Genomic DNA, 23,681 nt, shown 5'->3' with positions numbered 1-23,681 from the left:
ATCTATAAATATATATACTATCTATCTATATATATACTATATATATATATATATATATATATATATATATACATATATATATATATATATATATATATATATATATATACACATATATATATATATATATATATATATATATATATATACACACACATATATATATATATACACACACACACATTATATATATACAATGTGTGTATTATTTACTAATATTACTATCAAATTTTTCATTTACTTTAGTTGGTGTTGTGTGTTTTACCTACAGTTTGAACTTTTTAAGTTGCATCAGACATCACCATCATCATTATAATTATTATTACATATTTGTTATGGAACCTGTTTGAGTGACCTAGCGGTATCATCTAATGTCTTTAAAATGCATTATGTTTTTAAGTGCTTTTATCAGCGTTTTAACTGTGACAACTTGCCCCGCTCTGACGTCTCTGTAGTTTGAGGACCGTGGCGGCCTGTTCATGGCGCGCCGCTAGATGCCGCTGTTGTTTCACGCACATACCTCGCTCCCGTTCGACTTCAAGGCGTTTCATTGTGCTTGAACTCCAGTCTGGCAGAGATTCGCCAGTCCCTGTTAATGAATGAATGAATGAAAAACGAGGCGACCGGTTTCTTAAAACATTTTTTTATTGACCCATGTAAAGAAAGTGCAGCAGCGACCAGAAAAAAGGAGCAAATTCCGTTTAGTCGGTAAGATGCACGAACGCACAACCCATTCACTTAATAACGAAACAACAGTCACTTACAAAACCTCTCTCGCGCGCAAACACGCCGCCACGTGCGCAGAAGAGAGACCCACGGAGAAAGACTACATTAAAAAGGTGCACGCACGGATTTATAAAAACGTATTCGAGGACGCCGGTTATCATGAAGGGACGATCGTTGCACACCGAAAGGGTTTGAGAGAGAAAACGAGATGCGCCGCAGAGGCCTCGGAAGTTTCTTCTGTCTCGTGTTTTGTTTTGGTCCTCCGGCGGTAGAGACGGAGAGCGTAAAGGGATCGGACGGGATGCGGGACTTCTATTAGTTGGTCACCTCACGCCAAAAACAGTGTCACGAAGGATCGGAGCTGTTTCGAGGTCTTTCACGTCGACTCGCGTGTATTGCAGGTCACTAGATGATGCTACAGGTAGAGCGTTGTGTTTGTGTGGAGCTGTTTTCAGTGTAACGACGACGACGCTGCTCGTTGCATCCGGGTTTGATGGAGCATGAAAGACGTGGTGGTTTCTTCTTCGTCGCTGTCCGAGTCAGTGCAGTCCTCTTCCTCGTCTCCTTCCTCCTCGGTCGCTTCTTCCGCGGACTGAAGCTCGTGAAAGCGCTGGAACGAACCAAATTAAACTGCTGTGATTAAACACGTTGTTACGGTTATTTCGGTATTATGCTATTCGGTCATTTAAACGAATTTTTGCGTTAAAGCGACTGAATGTAGTGTTTATGCATTCTCGCGACTTTGGAGCCCCCTACAGTCAAGCAGGTGGAATTCACTGTCGTAAATATAGAACTGTCGTAATTACAGCGCTCTGGAATAACTACGGAGGCCCGTTTACTCCCCTTGAGAAAAGTAGTTCTCTTCTTTTGCAGCTCGTAATTGCAAGAAATGAAGTGAAATTCTGACCTTTTTCCTTGCAATTGTATTTCATTCTTCTCCGCGTTGAGCTAAAATCTCGCAAAAGCTAGTTATAAAGTCCAAATTGAAGGGCAGAATTGTGAGTTTAGATATCACAGTTCTGACTTAACTCGCAATTGTCTTATGAGGTTACAGTTGTGAGATAGAAATTCACAATTATGAGGAAAAAAGTGAATTCTGAATACTGCAACATAACAACATAACCTACATAACAACATAAAACCTAATTAAGAATAGTGAGAAATTAAAACTCCTTAATTTTTAATAAAGCCATTTATGCTTATTTTGTGTGTATAATAATATATATATATATATATATATATATATATATATATATATATATATATATATATATATATATATATATATATATATATATATATATATATATATCTATATATATATATATATATAGGTTGTATGATAGTGTGATAGTGGTGATTTTTAAATTTAATTTTTAACTATGGCTCTAAACCATTAACTACCATTATAGGGAAAGTTAGGCTGGTTGGTCTCAAGGATCAACAGAGATCTTAATTGAGAAACATGTCCAAATCAACGGCAAAATACTAGGCCAATGATTTCTGGTAAACTACAGGTGCCTTCATTTCTTCTAAACGACAGTTTTACTGTCAGATGTTTAGCTCTAGCTGATTGCGTAACCGCTGTACTGTCCTGTCAGCTATAAAGAAAAGTTTTCCTTTTCACAGACTCATGCATGCTGTGACAGTTTGACAGGCGTCAACATCCTGGCAGCTTCTTTACATTACGGTGTCTTGTGTTGCTTGAGCATGTAGACGGTTTGTCGTACCTCCAGAGGGTTGACAGTGATGGAGAGAGAGGATCCGTCACGGCCTGCTTGTTTCTCCGGCAGCGCGTGTGTGCGAATGAGCTCCTGGTTTTGTGGTTGGTTGAGGCGGTAGACACTCAGCAGCACCACCAGCAGGGCGGCGACACACAGCACAATGACTGCAGTAGCAACGGCAGGAACGACTGGAGAAAAACATGACATGCACCTAAATCTTACATGCTACAGACGTTAGAATAGATGTCATAATTTGACGAGATTCTGGGAGGATGACAGTCCCATCTGTTTGGTATGCTGTAGTAAATAATTGCCGTAGTTACTTAATTCCTTAATGACTTCATGTACGAGTCTTTTGATACTTTTTAAGAAGCCTCACTGAATCACACTGTATTGGGTGTGAATCTTTAAAAACTAATTTTCGGTTGATTTGTGTTTATGGAAGTAATAACTAGTGGTTCCAACTGATTCAGTAAGTGATTCATAACCTGATTAAAGAATCAAGACTATTCTTTAAATTGGAACCACTTTTTGTTTCCCAACCTTAAATGATAAATAAATATATATTGTCTGAATAACATTTCGTTAACGTTACCTTTAGTTAATGCTTGGTATGATTAACTGCACAACTTTTATTAACAGTATTTAATTTCTACATTTATTATTATTCATTGTTAATTCCTTTAAAAAATTGGGGTCAGTATGATTTTTTTTTTTAATTAATCAGTTTATTCTGTAATGACGCATTAAATTAATTGAAAATGACAGTAAAGCACGGATAAAAAAGATTTAAATTTCAAATAAATGTTTTTTTCAAATTTTGTTCATCAAAGAGTCCTAAATAATGTTTCAGTTTACACAAACATAGGAAACGGCACAAATATTTCCAACGCTTATAATAATCAGTATACATGAGCAAATTTTTGGTTTTTACTGTGTTTTTAATCAAATAAATGAAACCTTGGTTAGCAGAGGAGTCCCGATAACCTCAGTCTTTTGAATGGCAGTGTATGACTTAATTAATTTAAACTGAGATTAATACATTAATAAAGTATTTTATGTCACCTCAGCTATTTTACAAAATGAACAGTCACAAACGCACTTAATTCAGTCCGACGCGATCATTCAGACGTTCACTCACCTAAGCCGTATCTGTCAGACTCTATGACTGTAGGATGAATCATTTGCATGAATTTGGGCGGAGCCATGACGTGATTGACATGTTCAGTAGCTTCCTCACTGTGAAGGATGTTAACCTTGGAGAAAGAGTGATAGAGAGCATCTTCAGGGTATAGTTCAGAGTCGTGGTTTAGTGCATTTCTTGGTTTGGTTGTCACCTGTAATGTGTACTGATCGCTGGTGTAACGCCCGTTGAGCTCCGAACAGGTGAGTCTGAAGGTGCGGACCGAGTCGACAGCATGACGGCTCTGATAACGCACCTGTCTGATCACCTCGGTGTAGTGAGAGATGGAGTCCACACCTAAAACAGATTTAGATTTAGATGAGAGAAGCGAGGAAATTGCGTGAGTTGCAGAGTTTGTGTATTTCTTTTACCGTATATGGACATGCCGGTGCTGGAGTTGGCGTATTCCAAGTGTTTGCCCAATAAGGAGCTGTGGTGCAGTTCCAGACTCTCTAGCCCCGCCCTTAACTCCTCCCCCAGCACGATGATGTCACAGTAGTCCAGATTATGCGGGATTTCCTTAAATGCACCTGAGCTCTGATCTGAACGAATACAAAGATGAAACAAATGTTAATAAATAATAATCAAAATAATAAAAAAATATTTTATTTTATAATATATGCAATATAATATCTATAACATATATCTATGAGCTGTCTGAAATACATTTTTTCCAGTTAAAAAAAAATTAAACACAGTCAACACTTATATAATATTAAGTTTTAAAGGTTTGGAGTCAGTAAGAACCCAGTATAAACAGTATTAAATCTGGTTAATAAATGTTGCTAATTATAAAATATTATTCGGCTTCTATTTAAAATATTTTTTGTGTGTTTAAATATGTTGAAATGAATTGTCATTCATTCATGAAAAGCTCAAGAAATATTTATCAATTTTGAAAACAGTTGTGCTGCCATTTTTGTGAAACATTTGATAAATGTTTTAAGGACACTTTGACGAATAGAAAGAAACGGCATTCATTAGAAATATTCATATTTTGTAACATTTCAAATGTCTTTACTTTCACTTTTGGTCAAATTATGGCATCCCTGGTTTTAATTTCTTTAAAAAAAAACAGTTACTGACCACAGATTTTTGAATGCTACTGATATATCTCTCTATTATTGTGAAGCTTTAATTGGAAAGAGCAAGTAAAGTGTCGTTTTCTAGGATTCGTCTCATTTAAAGTAAACAAACAAGCCTCCAGAATGAATTTCATATTCAGAAAAGCATCCTCATGAAAGACCCGTGCATGTGTTGTGATGGTGGAGGGTGCAGTGAGCATCTGTCTTTTATGATTTATTAACATGTTTTTTTGCATTTACTGTTGTTTCCCACCAAAACAGCGTGACACCTGCGGTCTGTCGGTGAATAATGTGCTCCGCGCAGCGTTTGGGGACTTTCTTTGTGGGTTGTTTTCATTAGTAGCGGTTTTTGTTGCAGAAATAGTTCACCCGAAAAGGAAAAATCTGTCATCATTTACTCAGCTTCACGTCTGAGACTTTTCTTTTGTTCAACGCACAAGGTGAAGTTAAGCGGGATGCTTCGGCATGGAATGGATTCTGTCGCGCTCGGAAAAAATGATGATAAAGCACAGCAGCTGTCCTGAAAATCAGCTGAAAATGTTCCCACGTAGATATATAATATCCAGTATAGTGGGTCGAGACAGGTTTGAATAAGCATCGCATTATATAACGTTGATTTTAAGTTTAAAACAATATGAAGGTGAATAAACAATCATTTTGAACAAATTACCCCATTAAGAGAAGAAAGCTGATTGTGATTCTAGAGAAATGCTACCTGCGTTTGTCTGTTCGTCGCTTTTTGTTACTGTGCTGATGATATGCAAATCTCTGAACAGGGATAGGCCGAGGGCAAGGTCGGAGGCGGGGACAGTCAGGTGCTCCGCCCCGGCGATGGTGATGCGTGGTTCACTCGGTTGCATCACCATGACAACCGCCTCGATATCAGGGACAGAAATACACACATCCTCTCCGAAACACCTGCAGAGATCGCAAACACATTCTTTCACTTTTGACGCGTTACACACACACACACACACACACAAACACACACCTACAGGGTCCAGAAGTAAACAACAAATGCAATTACCATATCGCCAGTGGGTTTATTACGAACCTTTATCCTAATAAATCCAGATTTAAGTTCATGAATAAATGAACTTTTCATTGGCGTGTGGTTTACTAGGATAGGACAATGTTTGGTAGAGATACAACTATTTGAAAATCTGGAATGCGAGGGTGCACAAAATTTAAATATTAAAAAAAAAACGCCTTTAAAGTTGTCCAAATGAAGTTCTTAACAATGCATATTACTAACCCAAAAAATACATGATATATTGCATGATATATATCATATATACAATGATATATTTATGGTATGAAATTTACAAAATATCTTTATTTACTATCCTAATGGTTTTTGGCATCATTTGGACCCATAAAAGTAATTGTTGGCTATTTCTACAAAAATATTACTGTGCTAATTAAGATCGCTTTTGTGGTCCAGGGTCACAAATAAATGATGAACTTTATCAATTCAGTTAATTTTGGATATAATTACATAATGCAAAACAATTTTCCTTCACATATAAGAAATATTTAGCGGGGTTATATTAGTCTCGTTGAGATACTATAATAGTTTTTATTGATATTTTAAATATTAACTATTTGAATATTAGTTTATTAGTACTGTGAAGCAATCACATTCAAAATAAGTTTTTATTTACATTATGTATGTGTAGTCTGGGTATATTTATTTATGATGTATATGCAAAAACACATACAGTATATATTTCCAAAAAAAATAAAATAAAAAAAAATATATATATATATATATATATATATATATATATATATATATATATATATATATATATATATATATATATATATATATTTTTAATAATACATTGGTTTAATATATATATATATATATATATATATATATATATAATAATTAATTTTTTTTTTTTTTATGCATTGGTTTAATTTATAAATAACATATTTGTCTTACATATATTCATGCATGTTTGTATTTACATATAAATAAAAATGTACACAGTATACACACATATTTATGAAAACGAAAACCTTTTATTTCGGATGTGGTTAACCGCGATTAATCGTTTGACAGCGCTAGGTTTATTTGAAAATATCCATTTTTTTATTAGTCACTTCCATAAAAATCGAGAAACGTTACCTTAATCGGCAACATGCATGCCATATATTTAGCATTTAATTTCATTTAAGTTCAAGTTTACTTTATCTCAAGTAACAAATTGTTCTTTGGCTGTTGTTTTTGTTTTAGTCAGAGCTGGAGTTGGCTTGTCACCGGCAGGTTGGGCATGAAGTTAATTTTGGGTCCTGCAAACACTCCCTCAGAGGTGAAGACATCTCCACTTGGATATAAATAATAAGAAGCGCTCGACAGTGATGTGTAAGAGCGTAAACAAATGACTTGGAGCTGGTCCCAACTCATTACAGAGACTGCAGCGCTGATAACTTCACACAAAGAGAAAAGCTACGCCCGCGGTGAATTAATAACACTTCTGCTTTCTTGAATCTCGCAGTAATTGGACTTAATAAGCTTAAAAGGCGAAACGCAAACGGTGTTTACTAGAATTAATTTACAACTCTAGCGCTTTCAACGCCGCGAAGCAGCTCCGAACGACAGGAAGCAGGAAGTCCATTATCCGCAAATGAGCGCAGATCCGCCTTCTCTAATTAAAGATGCTGTTCTTAATCCCGACGCAAACAAAAACTCGCGTTCATCAACGGACAGGAAATGAATGGAGGAAACCATCTGTGACTGAAGGTTTAGATGCGCCGTGGCTCGAAAAGATTAATTCATATTTTGTCGCGGAAAACAGCTGTTTGCTACAAGATACAGTTGGTTTGAACTAAAATATGATTTAACATGCTCTTTTGTGATCTGTGACGGTTGACTGATGACCAAACGGCGCGTGCTTTTTTCGACATGTTTAGCCCTACGTTTGGATGCTAATTGTTTCTCAGGGTGATGTGTGCCGAACATATGCTAGGATTTTTTCCGTGATGAAATTCATGCATACGAATGGCAGTGGATAATGAAGGATGAGGCACTCTGCCATTGACTAAACCTGGACGATTGCCTCACATCTGTTTAAACACATGAACATATTCCAACATTGCACCGAAGGAGCCAAGCGTAAACTTTATTGTGCCGTGCTGAATATTTAATTTTGCATGATAATTTTTTTTGCACTTTTACATACGTAATCTTTAGCGAGCTCTCAAAATATATATTTTTAAATGTGAATATCAGCATTGTGTTGCAAAAATATTTTTGTCATATTGTACTTAAGTTGAATGATATTAGTGAGTAAATCTCAATATTGGCTAAAATAATGGTATATTTTTTTATTTAAACATTGTAGCATTTTATCTGTTCATAACACACAAATAACATCAGCTTACAGTTCTCGGCGAACTATAAATCATAAAGACAATTATATAATAATTGCAGTTGATGATTTGACCACACGTTTTATTTTAGCTGGTGGAAGAAGAACACTGATATTTTTGGTAACTTCTGTCTCGCTTTTCCATGTTTCCATGATTGCTTTTTTATGCCAAGGTGATATTGTGTTTGCCTTAATTCAGAATTTTTGCGCAGCGTTTGTCTCCTTGACAAGCAATCTGTTACTGTGCAAAAGTGTAAATGAATCACGTAACTTACTTAAAATTAGTTTTTTTTACTAATTATGCAAAACACAACACCTTTGTGCTTAATATAAGTCTATGATCAGAAGGTTTTAAGAATGAGAGAAGCCAGAGTTCAATTATATGTATTACAGTAATATAATACTTAATTGCTCTATCATGTTTTAGTGTTGGGTGTGTGTGTGTGTGTGTGTGTTTTCATGCTAATTCCTTGTTGCGCTTGCTGAAGGAGCTCCGCCCACTAGCCTCAGAGGGGCGGGTCAAAACTCTTTAGGGGCTTATGCATATTCATGATCTGCTTTGAATAGTCATGGGTGCCAGTGGGTGTGCTTTTGCTCCAGAAAAAAAAAAAAAAATCTAATCTCTCTGTTATTCTCTTTCTGTGTCCCTCTCTGTACATAAAAATGAAACCTCCCTAAGCGTGGAATATGAATTAGATTAAGAGTAAAGGTTACAAGAAGGATCAGGATCGCTTGTGGTATGGTTAGGGATTTGATAGCAGCTAGCTAGCAGAATATGTACAAATCTAGTTACAAATAGCCATCAATAAAGATTCTTGGCTCCACGAAGAACGTTTAAGATCAGTAGATCCTTTCCAATGTTCTTTGTAGTGAAAAAAGGTTGCCAGATTGAGGAAACTAAAAGGTGACGAGCTTCTAAGTGTAAATTGATGACTTGATTTTGTCCATGTTTTAATACTCCTCTGATCATAGAGCTCTTTATGCTGAGGATTTTTTAGGTCTATTAAAATCTGCGATATCTGATCTATTTTTATTTGCTGGCTTACGCAGCTGTCTTTTCCACCAACTGGCAACCCAGGGTGTCAAAATACTATTGGCTAAATTGGCAGTGGGTGGAATCACACAGACATTCGGACACGGAAAACATATCAAAGTAGAGTATTTTCTTGTAAAACATTCTTCAGTATTTTTTTTACAATTGAGTTTTAATACCCTTTCCAAAGCACAGTTTAAAATTCTGGGATGCATATCAGAACTTTGCAACCAGATATAAATTGTTTGATCATTTATATTGCCACATTCCAGAGCTAAAATTCTAGTATACTAGTTCAAAAATGGGATCTAATGAATATTTATAATCTTACTGCACTGCCGTGGAGATCCGGAGGTGACGGGCTCCCTTGGTGGGAAACTGCCGAGAGTTGATGTAAGAAACTTTTCTCAGTGCGGCGTTCAGATCCTCCAGATCCTCTCCCTCCATCACCACCAGAGACTGAGCGGGATTCAGATGAAACTAAGAGAAAATGGTGAGATATTATACCGTCAAAGTGTCTATGACAGTGAGCCAACATGCAAAATTTAAAAAAAGAAAGAGGTAACAGGAATTGTAAAAATTACACAAAAAATAAGGGTAAAAATGCAATTTCTACACTACAAAACATGCAAGTGCCACTGAATAAAATGAATATTTTAAGCAGTAAGATTGCAATATATTTTATTTGCAAATATAATTTTTATGTAAACTTTTTTGTAATTTTAACCAAGTGGTTAAACTAAAACCACTTGGTTAAATTTTTTTTTTAATAAAAGTTTTATTTTATTTTTCTCAGTATTTTTCATCATTTATTATTAAAGTTATATAACATATTATCAGTGTCAGTTATCATTAAATGTACTGTATTTAAATAAGGTTGTTCTGTAAACATGTATACATTTTTACTGTTTCTTCTTGTTGCGTAATGTAAATACGCTATTAAACTAGTTCTTTTTAATGAATGAATCGAACAAATTAGTATGCAAACGTTTTTTTTTAAATTATTTTACCGTCAACCAATCCTGTGGCATTTCAGAAATGAATTATGTAATATAACTGACTGTTTTGTGCGCGTTAACGGGTATTTGCAGATAATCAATGCTGAAAATGTTACGATAAAGCGCGCTTCTCGATTCTAATTTAAATTCAAATCCTGCACAGCAAGAACGAAAGCGTTATTTAAAACGTGTCACGAGTTTAGCTCTGAACGAGGCACAATCCTGCTTTGAGCGATCGGACCACCTGAGCGAAGGAACACCTGTCTTCTGTCTCTCACCAACGCTCTGACTCCGTCTGTAAAACCTGCTTTCATTTGATCCTCAAATCTTCCCTAGAGCTTCTCCATACAATAGAACAGAACGGAGGAAAGCAAAGCAGAAAATGGGAAATGTGCGCGCAGGAATATCTCTCCTCAAGTCTCGTCTCTCCCGGCTTTTCTTCACCTTTTCCTCATTCTCTTTCAACAAAATAGCGCGTTTCGACTCCTTTCTGCGGGTTTTATTCACGGGCGAACTCCTTTTCAGGACTAATGCAATGCGACTTGCAGTGTAACGTTTTCCAGAACGTGCAATCAAAACTGTGACCTTGAAGAGGCTGTAGCTCGTTCATTCGGATTTGTGATTTAGATTTTGTACAGCGTTTTTATAAAGTTAGGCGGATATGTGCGTGTAACCTTTATCCTCTGTCCGAGGTTTTCCAGTGAGGTGATGTCCAGTCCTTCTTTGCAGGCCTGTAGGCAGGAGATGATCTTCTGGCTTTCCATCTTTCCTGCTCGTACCGTGAGTCCAGACAAACTGCCTCTGAAATACTGCGTAAACTTTGCTTTAGAGACCTCACCACCTGCACACAAACACACGTGACGGGATATGATTCCTAACACATCATAAGCTTCCGTTATTTCACTTTATTAAGTCCATTTGTAATATTTCTTTCGCCAAATACAGTCATAATTTAGCTTTTCTTGCTAAATGGGTTCTTGCACACACGTATTAAAGCGATAATAAAAAATGTATAATGTTGCAAAAGATTTGTATTTCAAATAAATGTGCTTATTTAGAATTTTTTATTCATCAACAAATTAATCGTATTCAAATTAAAAGGTTTTGTTTAGAATAAACTGATCTCAATAAATTAGAATGTCATGGAAGGTTCTTTTATTTCAGTAATTGAACTCAAATTTATAAAACCAATAAAAAAGTGAATTTAGTGAATTGCTGGCCTTCTGGAAAGTGTGCTTTTTTTTACTGTACATGCACTCGATACTTGGTAGGGTCTCCTTTTGCTTTAATTAGTGCCTCCGACTGTTGGTGTTTTGGCGGCGTTTGACAAATTCTGCTGGAAAATAAAATCAGCATCAGCAGAGGGAAGCATGAGCTCCAGAATAAACAAGTGCAGTGACATGGTTTTCAAAAAACACAATGGACCATCACCAGCGGATAAGATTGCGCCCCAAATCATCACAGACTGGAAACTTAACACTGGTCTTCAAGTTCCTGATGGCTCTTGACGCCTTGACCCCAGCCTCAGTCCATTCCTTGTGAAGTTCCCTCAAATTCTTCAATCGGTTTTGCTTGACCATCCTGACAAAGCTGTGTTTCTCTCGGTTGGTGCATCTTTTTCCTTCCACTCAACTGTCTGTTAACATGCTTGGATACATCGCTCTGTGAACCGCCAGCTTCTTTGGCATTGAATGTTGGCTTGCCCTCCTTGTGAAGTGCGTCAATGATGGTCTTCTGGAGAACTGTCAGATCAGAAGTCTTCCCTATGATCGTGTAGCCTACTGAACCAAACCGAGAGACCATTTTAAAGACTTTTGCAGGTGTTTTGAGATGATTAGCTCACTGACATACCATTATATCATTTTTTAAAAGTGAATTGGTGTTTTTTTTGCTACATGTGAGCCAAAATCATTGCAATAAAAAATCCCAGATACTTAAAATAGTTAAGTCTGTCTGCATTAAATACGCAAGTTTCACATTTTTAGTTGAATTACTGAAATAAATTAGCTTTTCCATGACAAAATGTTTTTTTCCAAAATGTTTTTATTTATTAATTGTTTGAAATAATATTATAATAATATTATGTAGTAATATATGTTTCTTGGGCTGCAAATCAGCATATTAGAATGATTTCTGAACGATCATGTGATGAAAAACTAGAGTAATGATGCTGTAATTTCAGCTTTGAGCACAGCAATAAATTAGATTTTAACGTGTTTAAATATAAAACATTTTAAATTGTAAGTATATTTCACAGTGTCACTGTTTTAATGTATTGTTGATGAACTAAATGCAGCCTTAGTGATTAGAAGAGACTTTCAAGTCATCAAAGTCTAAAAATCAGTCACAAACACTTTTGGATGTAATTAGACTATGGTTGTGATGTCATTAGTGTGGTGGTCTCTGATTGGCCCATTTCCATGGCCTGCCTAGTTTCCATAAATGGTTATGGTAGGGGAGGGAGGTTTTGAATGTTTAAGTAGACCTATATTACATATTATAACAGTTATTACTATAATTATAGCAGTTTATTTGTAATGGAGCAATTATTGTATTATGTTTCATAAGGCATTTCTGAATGAATGTCTTGGAGGCTGTTCTGAAAGTACCGTCAAACAAAAAACCCAGTTACTGACACAGCCACGGTTACACATCACACGTTATTCAGCGTACACATGAATATTAAATTTCAGCTTCGGTTGAGCCAGAGGTCTTCAGAAACGGCACTGAAACGAAGCAATCATCTGATTTAACTTAATGGTGACCAGTCAGAGATAATGAGCAATTACCTGCTGCATCTATCCGCTCTGTATGAGACAGGTCTGTGTTTAATGAAGCTTCTCCGAGTGTGTTTGTGATCAGGTATCTGTGAGCCTCGGGGCGATGGCACACTGGTGTGTTTCAGGCTGCTCTGTGTGTGTGTGTGTGTGTGTGTGTGTGTGTTTTACACGGCTATAGTTTGGGGACAAAATTGTCACAACAATCGATTGACAGTTTGGCCTGGTCAGGACTCTCAAACAAATGGATCAATTTCTCGATAGAATATAGAGAAATGGAGGCATTCTGAACAAAAGACTTGTGACCCGACTCGTTTGATACATTTTTTACGACTGAACTTGCTTACCTTCTCTTCTTCTTCTCTTACTGGGTACGGTGCGTTTACCTTTTTATTTTGTCAGATCAAAACAATTTTCTACCTGATAAACTGATAAAATAACAGCATGTAAATAAATACAGAATTTTCAGAATCTCTTTTAATGCAAAAGCGTGATAAAAGCTGTGTTATTTTTGTATTATTCATATACTTTTATATTATTTATTCATATTTGAATGTATATATATATATATATATATATATATATATATTTAAAAATGTATTACACATTTATTACTACTATTATTTGATTATTTTTAATAAATAATAAAAACAATATTTTTAATTATTTTTAAAAATTCAAATTTTTTGTATTGTTTTAGTCATTTTAGTACTTAAACATTAACATATTTTGTTTTAGTTTGTTGCCAAGGTAACATTAATATTTAGTTTATTTTTGATTATTGTCTATTTTTGGCTAATATTTATATTTGGTTTTATTTCTGCTTTATTTCAGTTAACAAAAAGATAATTGAGTTCACAGTAACACTGGTTAAAACTAACAGTTAAAGTAATTAAAGCCATTAAACAGTTTGTTACTTGCAATAAAACTAACCAAAATACATAAGATATATCAATATATAAGATATATCAATTATATACAATATATTATAAAACGAATAAAAACCATATATACAAAAAATAAAAACTTGATGTAAAAATAACAACTAATAGTATCTCAATGGCTTTAATACAATGCTAGCTCTTTGAAAGTATTGATATTGATTACAGTGTTAAAATATTGTTTATCATGCTCTATCTTCTACGGTCATTGCATATGAAGTGGCGTAAACCGAGATAAACCGAATCATGAGAAATCATTAAACTATTCAGGCTCCACAAATCTCGCAAATGTCAGCGCTCATTATATTTTTTCCCTCATAAAATGATCTTTTTATTATCCATCTCACTCTGTATTGCTTTCATTGTGAAACAAAGAAGCTCAGCGGCGCAAAGAGAGAGCACGGGCAGGGGTGTGTTTCCCAGAAGCTTCGTTAGCCAACTGTGAACGCAAGTCCCATTTAACTCTCAGAACTTGGGAAGATGGTAGCTTTTTGGGAAGCACGCGGCGGGTCAAGAGGTCAACTCATTTGCTGCGCTTGAGCAAAAGGAAAAGTGAAACGGCGATTGCAGAAGAGCAGATGATGTGTTTACTAAAGAGTTATTTGTTCATGCTGTGGGTTTTCAAGTCACTTGCACACTGACCACACCCACTGCACGCTAGCCACGCCCACAGACACACCCACTTCCTCTCACCTTGCCAGCAGGCTCCTACGGTGAGCTGCACGTCGATCTGAGACGAGTGGATGGGCCAGTCGTCCGTCACCAGATACGGGTCATAGGTCACGCCGTCCACATACAGAGACACCACTGGGAAATCAACGCTGATGACGTAATAATGCCACTCCTTATCACAGATCTGAAAGAAAGAGAGACAACTTCACAATATTTCTGCTTTCTTTATGTCAGCTGTTTCTTTTTCATTTTTGCTTTATTTTAGTATCATTTAGTATCATTTATATAATGTTTTAGTTTTCTTTCATTGTAATGTCATTATTATTAATAAGGTTTTATTTATTTATTATTTTTATATTATTATATTATATTATATATAATTTAATATAATTTATATTTTATATAATATATATAATTTATAATTATACTTTTTAAATGTATGTAGGTATTTATGGCCGCATGACATGCAGGTAAACATAATATTTAAAATTAGTTTTTTCAGGTTTCAATAATTTACTCATTCGAATAATTTTTCTTATTATTAATTAATTTCATTTTGGTTGGGTCAAAAGTAATGTAAAAGTAATCCAAAAGTAATTAGTCATTTGCAATCAGTACAGATAACAATATTTTAGTTTTTTTTTTAATTTCTGTGTAGTTTTAATTAGTTTATGTAACTAATTTGTAAGTAAAATAATGAAATATCTAAAAATTATATTAGCAATTATATGTGCTTTTGTCAGCTTTGTTAATTTTAATTTATGTAGTTTTAAAATTAATTAAACTCAATTTATATTTGAAGTTAATCAATTTTTAATCGCATAATATGTATGTTTTTTTCAGCATTACTTCAGTTAAAGAAAATGAGTTAGGGATTTCAATTGAAACTAACTATGATCACTTTAGAGAAACTCGTTTCGGCAAACAGACAGGCAGACAGGTTTAAATGTAAAGTTGCGTGTGTTTGTTGCTGAGGGAAATCTCTGTCTGTGTTTGGCCCGTTTGGACCGCTGCCAGTCAAACGCACACAGCAGCAGACGCTTTCTGCTCGCTCTGTCACACACAGTGTGTGTTTGTGTGTCTGGCAGGCGGTCTGGGTCGTAGAGTCTAGTGGAACTGATTGTTACACCCTCAGACGAAACCATCAGACATTTCTCATCTTCACTACATCTTTCCTCCTGCACCTGAAATCTCACTATCAGTCTCACTTCTTCTCACTGTCACACTCTCTCCTACCAAATTGAAGCTCCCCCCTCCGCCCCATGTCCTCCTTTTTTTTTCCCACAATGGCCACAATTTCCCAAAATGTCTCTGTATTGCTTTCATTTCAGAGTGAGAGAGACAGGACATATATAACACAATGTAAAGAGAGGAATAAATGTGTCTAGGTCTTTTTTTCTTATTTATTTATTAATTATATATATATATATATATATATATATATATATATATATATATATATATATATATATATATATATATATATATATATATATAATATAAATAATGTTTTATTTTTATTTATTATTATTATTATTATTATTTATTATTATATACTTATTTATTTAATTAAAAGTATATGCCCAAATATTTTAGTATATATTTACCTTTTTCTCTCTCTTTATAAGAAACTTTTCAAAACCATTAAATACACTGTCCAACCCCAACTCTTAGCAAAATCTGTTTGGATGTTTTCATATTTGTTTCTAATTTTGCCCACGGTTTTATTAAATGTTTTAGCCCGATGAATGATAAAATGGATGGAAAGCAGCCATATATTAAGTTTGTAAATGTAAATAGAAATTCAACAAATAAATGTGATCATAAATGATGCCAAATTTGATCATTATATATCGTTATATAAATATATATTTAATATAGTAATAATATAAATAAATTATATTAGCTGTAATAATGAAGAAAAAAAAATATGCAAAATGTGTTCTTGACAGACACTGAGAGATTCAGCCAGAGTGAGTGTTATTTTTCTGTATTTTTTTTTAATCGATTCCTTCTTTCTGTGCACACAGGTCATCTCTCTGTGTTCTTATTATGAATAAATTGATTTCTTTTTTCTTTAAATTTCACTTTTATACTCTATTGGTATTCATCTCGTATTCCATTCAGTTTTTCAGCCTCTCTTCTCTGCCTCTGTTTCTCTCTGTCTCTGGGCAGGCATTGATTTTCTGCAGAGGTGTGTGTGTGTGTGTGTGTGTGTGTGAATGCGAGAATGGCTAGGGATAGCAGACGTGGTTCATGCAATCTTGTGGATCTAGATTTAGTCGTGTAATGACGGTTATTTTACATCTAGCACACATTACTGTGATTTTCACTTTTATGAGCGTGCAGAAAACAGGTACGCTCCTAGAATTCGTGCATTTTCAGACGCGCTCTTGGTGCGATCCCTGGAGCGCACACTGTCTTACTGTGATGTTTTCTCTGTGTGTGTTCAGTAAATGCACAGAGCTGAATCGATAGAGGTGGTAAAAGACTTATAGCTGCACTAAGCCAAAGTCCACTTGATGGCAAGGCAATTTATCAAAGACAGAGAGAGCGAGAGAGGTAGAGAGAAACCATTGTTTCAATTGCTCAGATGCTGCAAGTACACGGGGCACTTTAACACTTACTGCTGTGCTATTGTGTCTCTCGCATCCGTGCGAATCGCCTGTTTGTCTTTTTTTTCTATCAATTTTGCGCCTATTTCGACAACTGTCCATTACCTGTTTTCCGGCCCTTGAGAAGGTGCAATTTCAACAGTTTTTCTCTCAAATCTGAGCCTTCAGACATTACAAAGCACACCTCCGAACACTTAACAGGGACACTTAACTGTTCAATATCAAAAATATCATTATCAACAATAAATATTTACTTCTTATTTATCTGAAGTGCCTAACTTCATTCTCATCAATATTCTGTTTGTAATGCTTTCTACACGGGTATCGTGATTTATCAGAAAGTTTGCATTCAAATGGAAATTTACTTTAAGATCACTGGTGCACAGTGAAAATGACTCTAAATCACTAAACGTTTACTTACAACAAAACAAACAAAAAACTAAAATTATTTTGATGATTATTATGATTTATGCTATGCCTTTGGAGGATTTTTCTAGTTTAATGCAAAAAAAAAAAATAATAATAAAAAAAAAAAAATATCTATATATCTATATCTATATATATATATATATATATATATATATATATATATATAGAGAGAGAGAGAGAGAGATAGAGATATATATATATATATATATATATATAGAGAGAGAGAGAGAGAGAGAGAGAGAGAGATATACACACACACACACACACACACACACATAATATAAATTCACTCACTTTAAATAATCTATGTGATATTATATTAACTTTAAATAAATAAATAAATCATTAACTTAATAACGCAGCCTGTAAATCAGTTTCAAGACAGAGTGTGAGGACAAATATGTATCGATAAGATCCTGTTGTGAATGCAGTGGAAATCTTTCTGCCTACATAAATACTTTTCTTTTATTTTGTAACAAATGCTTAAAGCAAACGGATGACAAACGACATTGGCGAAGCGCAGTGAAACACTGGAATCTGCATTTATATTGTTGAGCCAACACTCAGCACTCGTCCAGCAAAACTTCACATTTGCATTAATATTCATACTTTAATATCCATTTTCATAATGGAAACACAACACCATCCACTCACTAATTAAATTAAACTCAGATTTAACAAAAAAAAAAAGCTAATTTAATTAGTTCTCTTTACTCTGCCAGCCTTTAGGAAACGTATAAAAAAGATCGCTCGTGTTCTTTGAAGTTTCTGAGATGTGCAAAGACCAAAATGTTTCTCCCTCAGGCCAGTGAACCCTCAACCCCGTATATTTTATGTAACGCGTTTACGTATTCATGAAACTACATTATGAAATTCATTTTAAGGTGGGGTGAAGTTCTTCAAGAGCTCGTTCTCCACTGGGGAAAAAGCCTCTTTGATGCTTAACGTCTCCGTCGAATCTTTAAACCGTCGTTGCGTCTTCTTAATGCTGAGCATGTAGGTAGCAAACGTACAGTTATGGTAATGAAGATTTTAAAGGAACGGGATGAAAAAAAAACGAATGCAAGCGCACCGCTTCAAATTGGCGGCGCTAAATTAGCCCTTCAGATGATGATGTTAAAAAATCGAGCTTTCGTCAGTTTGTTTGTTTTGGACAGCAGAACTTTGCTCGTCCTCTGCGCCCGATCCTGTTGGAGGAGATTGCGTTTTAAAGCCCCCTGGGTTTTAAGTGGTCTTTGCGCTGCGTTACGTGTGTTTGTTCTCTCAGATAATTAAGTCTTCACGCGGCGAGGAGGATTCGACGTTAAACAAACACTCTCTTAATGACCGCGCCGCTTTTCTTTCTCTTTCTTTATTCCGAGGCCTTATCTTCACCCTAAAAAGTGGATATTTGCATAATTGTACAGCTTAATGATGGACTTACTCAAGTATTGTTGCGTGTCAGAGATGAAGGATTCAATTAACCTGCGGCGGACCTGTGTATCTAAACACAACACGTTAAGAGAACATTAATCACTAATTTTAGACGCTGGCTGTTTTTATGCTTAAAGTAAGGAAAGTTCTGTGAAGAAGTTTCTGCTGCCATTAATGTGGAGAAATATGAGAAATATCGGGACTTTAGTTGTTTACGGTCTGGTTATCTGTCTATTTATCCGTCCATCCATGAGGATAGGTTTGATTTTGGCGCTGGAGACCATAAAAGATATTTAATTGTTTTATAAAAATGACCTCTAGGGACAATTTGGTTGCTGGATATTGGTTGGGAGATGTCATAGCATCCCTATCAAATTATGCACCCTTCACTATAATAAAGCCATTTATTTCTTAAGGGGTTTTTATTTGTATTTTCTTTTTTTTTTTTTTTTTGATAAGCTTACACGCTAAATGATTAGATGTGCTGTACTGTTTAATAGGAAAGATTTTAATAGGAAAGGAATCACAGAAAGAATGATCTGTTTGAAAAGATTCACGAACCCACTGCGAACTTTCTATTTAAATCGAATGATTCGCAAACCATCATTTTGAATCGGAGTCATTTGATTCAGACTGGGACTCATCCAGCTTGTGAAGTGATTCGCGAACCCGTCGCAAACGTCCAATCTGATTTAAAAGATTCCCAAACTTGTTGCGAATTTCCCATCGGAATCAAAAGATTCATAAACCCGCTCCCATCTTAATCAAAAGATCTCTGTATATGATTTTTAGAATAATTGCATGTTGAAATTTGATAAACGAATGGCTCTTTTTGGTTGGTTTTCGCTAGAGAAAATAAGTGAAAAAAGTATGATATTCACAAATAAAATATGCACAACATCCGAGACAAATCTACAAACATATTCAGGTGAGGTAACCTGTTAACTTGTCTTTAACTAGTTAAACACCCCATTAATACAATTAGCTGCACCTCAAAATACACGGAAGCACTGTGCATTATGATGTTTATGAGTTTATAACTTATAACTAGCTTGTAACTAGCTTATAACTATATCTGAAAATGTTTGACCGCTGTTTTCATCAGGAAACCAGTAGAAAGCACCAGTCAAGAATGTTAAACGTTCATTTATTGTATTTGACCGCATTAGTCTATATAAAGTGACAGTTAATGTAAAAACTATAACTGGGAGTAGATGAGTAGATGTACACAAACTAGATGAACACAAAGCAGCATGCGCTCTTTTTTTTGGCATCAGTGGTTCCATAAAGAACCTTGAACATCCATGGAACCTTTCAAATGCATAAAAAGGTTCTTAATAGTTCAAAACGGAACTTTTAGGAACTCTACTGAAAGCTTCTTTTGGAAACCAAAAACGGTACCGTGGCATAACAGCAAAAACCGTAACAGTGTAACAACAGAAAGTTAAAGAGGGTAAACCTGAACTGTGCTCGTATGTTTTAAACACTTCAGCTACCTTGTATGTTTTACCGGCACATGTATTAAATCGCGAGAGCTTGCAGCGTTCTATCGTAATTATTAATATTATTACCTATTAATGATAATATTAACGGTATGGCCTATTTCAGATGCGGCCGAAATGACATCAACAACGGTTACATCCACACACATACATTTTTTTTGGTGCAAATTATTGCTAATTTAATACAAAATTCGCCCTTACCAAATCGACATGATCTAAAACATGCGTGACACATGATAATGCGTCGCGTTCCTCCGAAATGAAATTCCTAGTGTGAAAGCGTCTCGTACCTGCTCTAATTTCCAGTGGAATTCGGCGGTCTGAAGGAGTCTGTCTGTGTGTAGTCCGTCCTCAGCAGGAAAACCAGCCTGCAGTTATGCACGTACAGAGAGTAATGGTGTCGGTTCATCTCTAAAAGAGAGACGGAGAAAGCGATAGAGGCAGAGAGACAAAGAGAGCACGGAGAGGTCAGGAGACAGACAGAGAATACAATTACCTCTTGACATACAAGATAATATCGGCAAATTGAACCTGGGAGAAAAGAAACGGCACCATTTGGTGTGTGTTTATCTATATAGAGATCCTGACAGGAGAGGATAGTCGATCTAACAGGACTGGAAGTAGAGGTCCAATCGTCCAGTGCAAATCAAATTATGATCTTAAGCGTTTCCTCTTCATTCCCGCTGAACTAGCGAGGTTTTTCACTTTTTACACTCTCACGTAAGCTATTTATACTCTTCGAAACTTCCCGTGCGAAGTACGTAACTTTACATTACGTTATAATTTACACTTTATAAATGCATGCATGCGTGTTGCAATGCTTTATATCGTTTTATAATAATTGTAACCAAAGTCTAAAAACATGATATTATTTAAAGGCTTGTTTGTCACGTGTAATGCTAACTTTATGTGTATTACATTGTTATGACAAATGTGTGGGTGGAGATGGTGTTTATTATTTCTTTACCTTTTAAATAGTAATATTATTATATTTTCTTAGTACTTTTGCACACTACGTAATTGCAAGTGTATTTCCAAAAAACATAATAAATAAAAAATTATAAATAAATTAGTTGGTTCATGCGATTTTAATAACGAATTCTAAAAAATGTACATATTCTTATTTTATTTGAACAATACTTAAATTATATATGCAATGTATTTAATTATATATCGCATTCATTTAATGTTATTATATTATTATTTTAAAATTCATTTCATTTTAGTGTAAGATTTTATGTAATTATGTTATATTTTATTATTTCATTCTTTATGATTATTTTGTTATATATTATATAATTAATAAGTAAATTACTGAGATCAATTATTGAGTTTACTGGACCTTATTCCTTAGGGGAAATCAGGAGGGGATGAAACCTATGCTGTATAGGAGAAACAACAGAGATCTAGTTTTTAATGGCACGATCTATAAGCTGGTCTTTAAGCAGTTTTCTCCTCCCATCTCTCTTCTTCTCATTCAGTTCTCCCTCTGTCTCACCTGTTTTGTCAGAGTTGCAGAGCAGCGTTTCTTTCTCGGCTCTCTGTCCTGGACTCGGCCCGTGCTTCATCCACGTGGTTATGGTAAACTGATGGGTTAGATTCTGCAGTACGACCCAGTCTGGGATCTTGGCAGCTTGACGACCATCAAAGCGGTATGTGAGGTCACTGTCCAGGCCGCCGTCCGTCACAAGAGTCGCCGTCCAATTAAAAACACCGCTGGGGGCCGGCAGAAGATCTGTGCTGCCTGATGAGGCTCCTGGTATGTTGCCGTCATGACCAGCGAGTTTAAAGATAAAATGGTCATTTGAAACGCAGATCACAGATGTGGAATTTTATATAGACTTTGAATCCATGCGGAGTTTTATTTTTATTAATTTGTACAGATTTTCTAATGAATACGGTTATTAAAACTGTGTGTAATGATGTATTGAATGCTTCATACTAATTTTATGTAATATACACACTTGTGTATACAAAAAAAAGTATTAGTATTTATATACATTATATATATGTTTATATATATATATATATATATATATATATATATATATATATATATATATATATATATATATAACATTTTTAAATTAAATATTTAACAAAGAAATTATATAATGTAATGTAATAATCATCATAACTATATAGTTGTAATAACAATATATATATATATATATATATATATATATATATATATATATATATATATATATATATATATATATAAAACTAAAAATAAATATACTATCATTTTAAATATTATACAAATTTATATAATGTATATTACATAATGTTTTCTGAAAAATAATTAGAAATTAAGAAATGTATTATATACATTTGCATATTTTTCCAAATATTTTTAGATATATTTTATGTACTATGATATTTTATGTATTTTATCTAAATATATACAATTAATAATGAATTTCATATACACACATATACATGTATAATATTACATAATTGTGCAACATACATTTCATAGAAAGATATATAGAAATGTAGAAATTTCCACATCCAAATTTCCAGAGATTTTAAAAATAAATCTTAGGATGACTTCAGGTCGAATTTGGCTTTGTGTGGGATCTCATTACGTATCATTCATTATCACAGCATTAATACGACTCCAGTGCATTAGGATACGCAGACACGTGTTATATAAAAGGACCGTTTGTCTTCTTGAAGATCTGTGATGATTTTTATTTTATAGCTTCATTTGTATATCTCAAGACAATGCCTCCGATGTATGGTTGAATTACGCCGCTAATGATTCTGAGACACATACCTATTCTAGGACAAGGGTGGAGGTTTTGTCTCACTAGTTTAGCCCCTCAGGCACATTTGGTAATTAAACCGACTCGAGAGAAATGAGGAAGCGTGCAATGGAATAAATAGCAGTTAATCATACCGCAGAGCTTCTGTAAGGAGCGCTCAGAGTAAGACTGTCTGTCACAGCCTCTCCCGGCACCGCTGGTCTCCAGCTCCACCGTGGTCCTGATCCACGACACCGACCCCGCACACGTCTCCAGGTGCATCTTGGGAAATAACAGCTTACTGCCCGTCCCCGGTTCGTAGTCAACCAGCTTGCTCCAGCCTGGAAAGAAAGAAAGTTAGGTAACGTTTCGATAAGTAGCTGAAATATTAGAAAGAGCGATAATGTCACTGAGCTGGAGAATGAAGATATTGAGGTCACGGTGTTTTCCAGA

At 34.9% G+C, this 23,681-nt stretch overlaps 1 protein-coding gene across 1 annotated transcript in view; it reads right to left on the bottom strand.

The window, feature by feature from the left end:
* Window positions 1-587: 587 nt before the first annotated feature.
* Window positions 588-23,681, bottom strand: part of clstn2b (calsyntenin 2b) — a 171,645-nt gene continuing 148,551 nt past the window's right edge. The window contains exons 8-16 of the mRNA XM_043258551.1: window positions 14,541-14,703; window positions 10,804-10,970; window positions 9,463-9,611; window positions 5,434-5,636; window positions 4,005-4,175; window positions 3,788-3,930; window positions 3,592-3,706; window positions 2,457-2,638; window positions 588-1,336 (exon numbers count right to left, since the gene is read on the bottom strand). Of these exons, the coding sequence (XP_043114486.1) occupies window positions 1,178-1,336; window positions 2,457-2,638; window positions 3,592-3,706; window positions 3,788-3,930; window positions 4,005-4,175; window positions 5,434-5,636; window positions 9,463-9,611; window positions 10,804-10,970; window positions 14,541-14,703 (1,452 nt within the window). The 3' untranslated portion in view covers window positions 588-1,177. The remainder of the gene's footprint in view (window positions 1,337-2,456; window positions 2,639-3,591; window positions 3,707-3,787; window positions 3,931-4,004; window positions 4,176-5,433; window positions 5,637-9,462; window positions 9,612-10,803; window positions 10,971-14,540; window positions 14,704-23,681) is intronic.

This window comes from Puntigrus tetrazona, chromosome 15, assembly GCF_018831695.1.
Source record: "Puntigrus tetrazona isolate hp1 chromosome 15, ASM1883169v1, whole genome shotgun sequence".
NCBI classification, from domain to species: Eukaryota; Metazoa; Chordata; class Actinopteri; order Cypriniformes; family Cyprinidae; genus Puntigrus; species Puntigrus tetrazona.
This window is presented reverse-complemented; position numbering and strand designations above follow the sequence as displayed.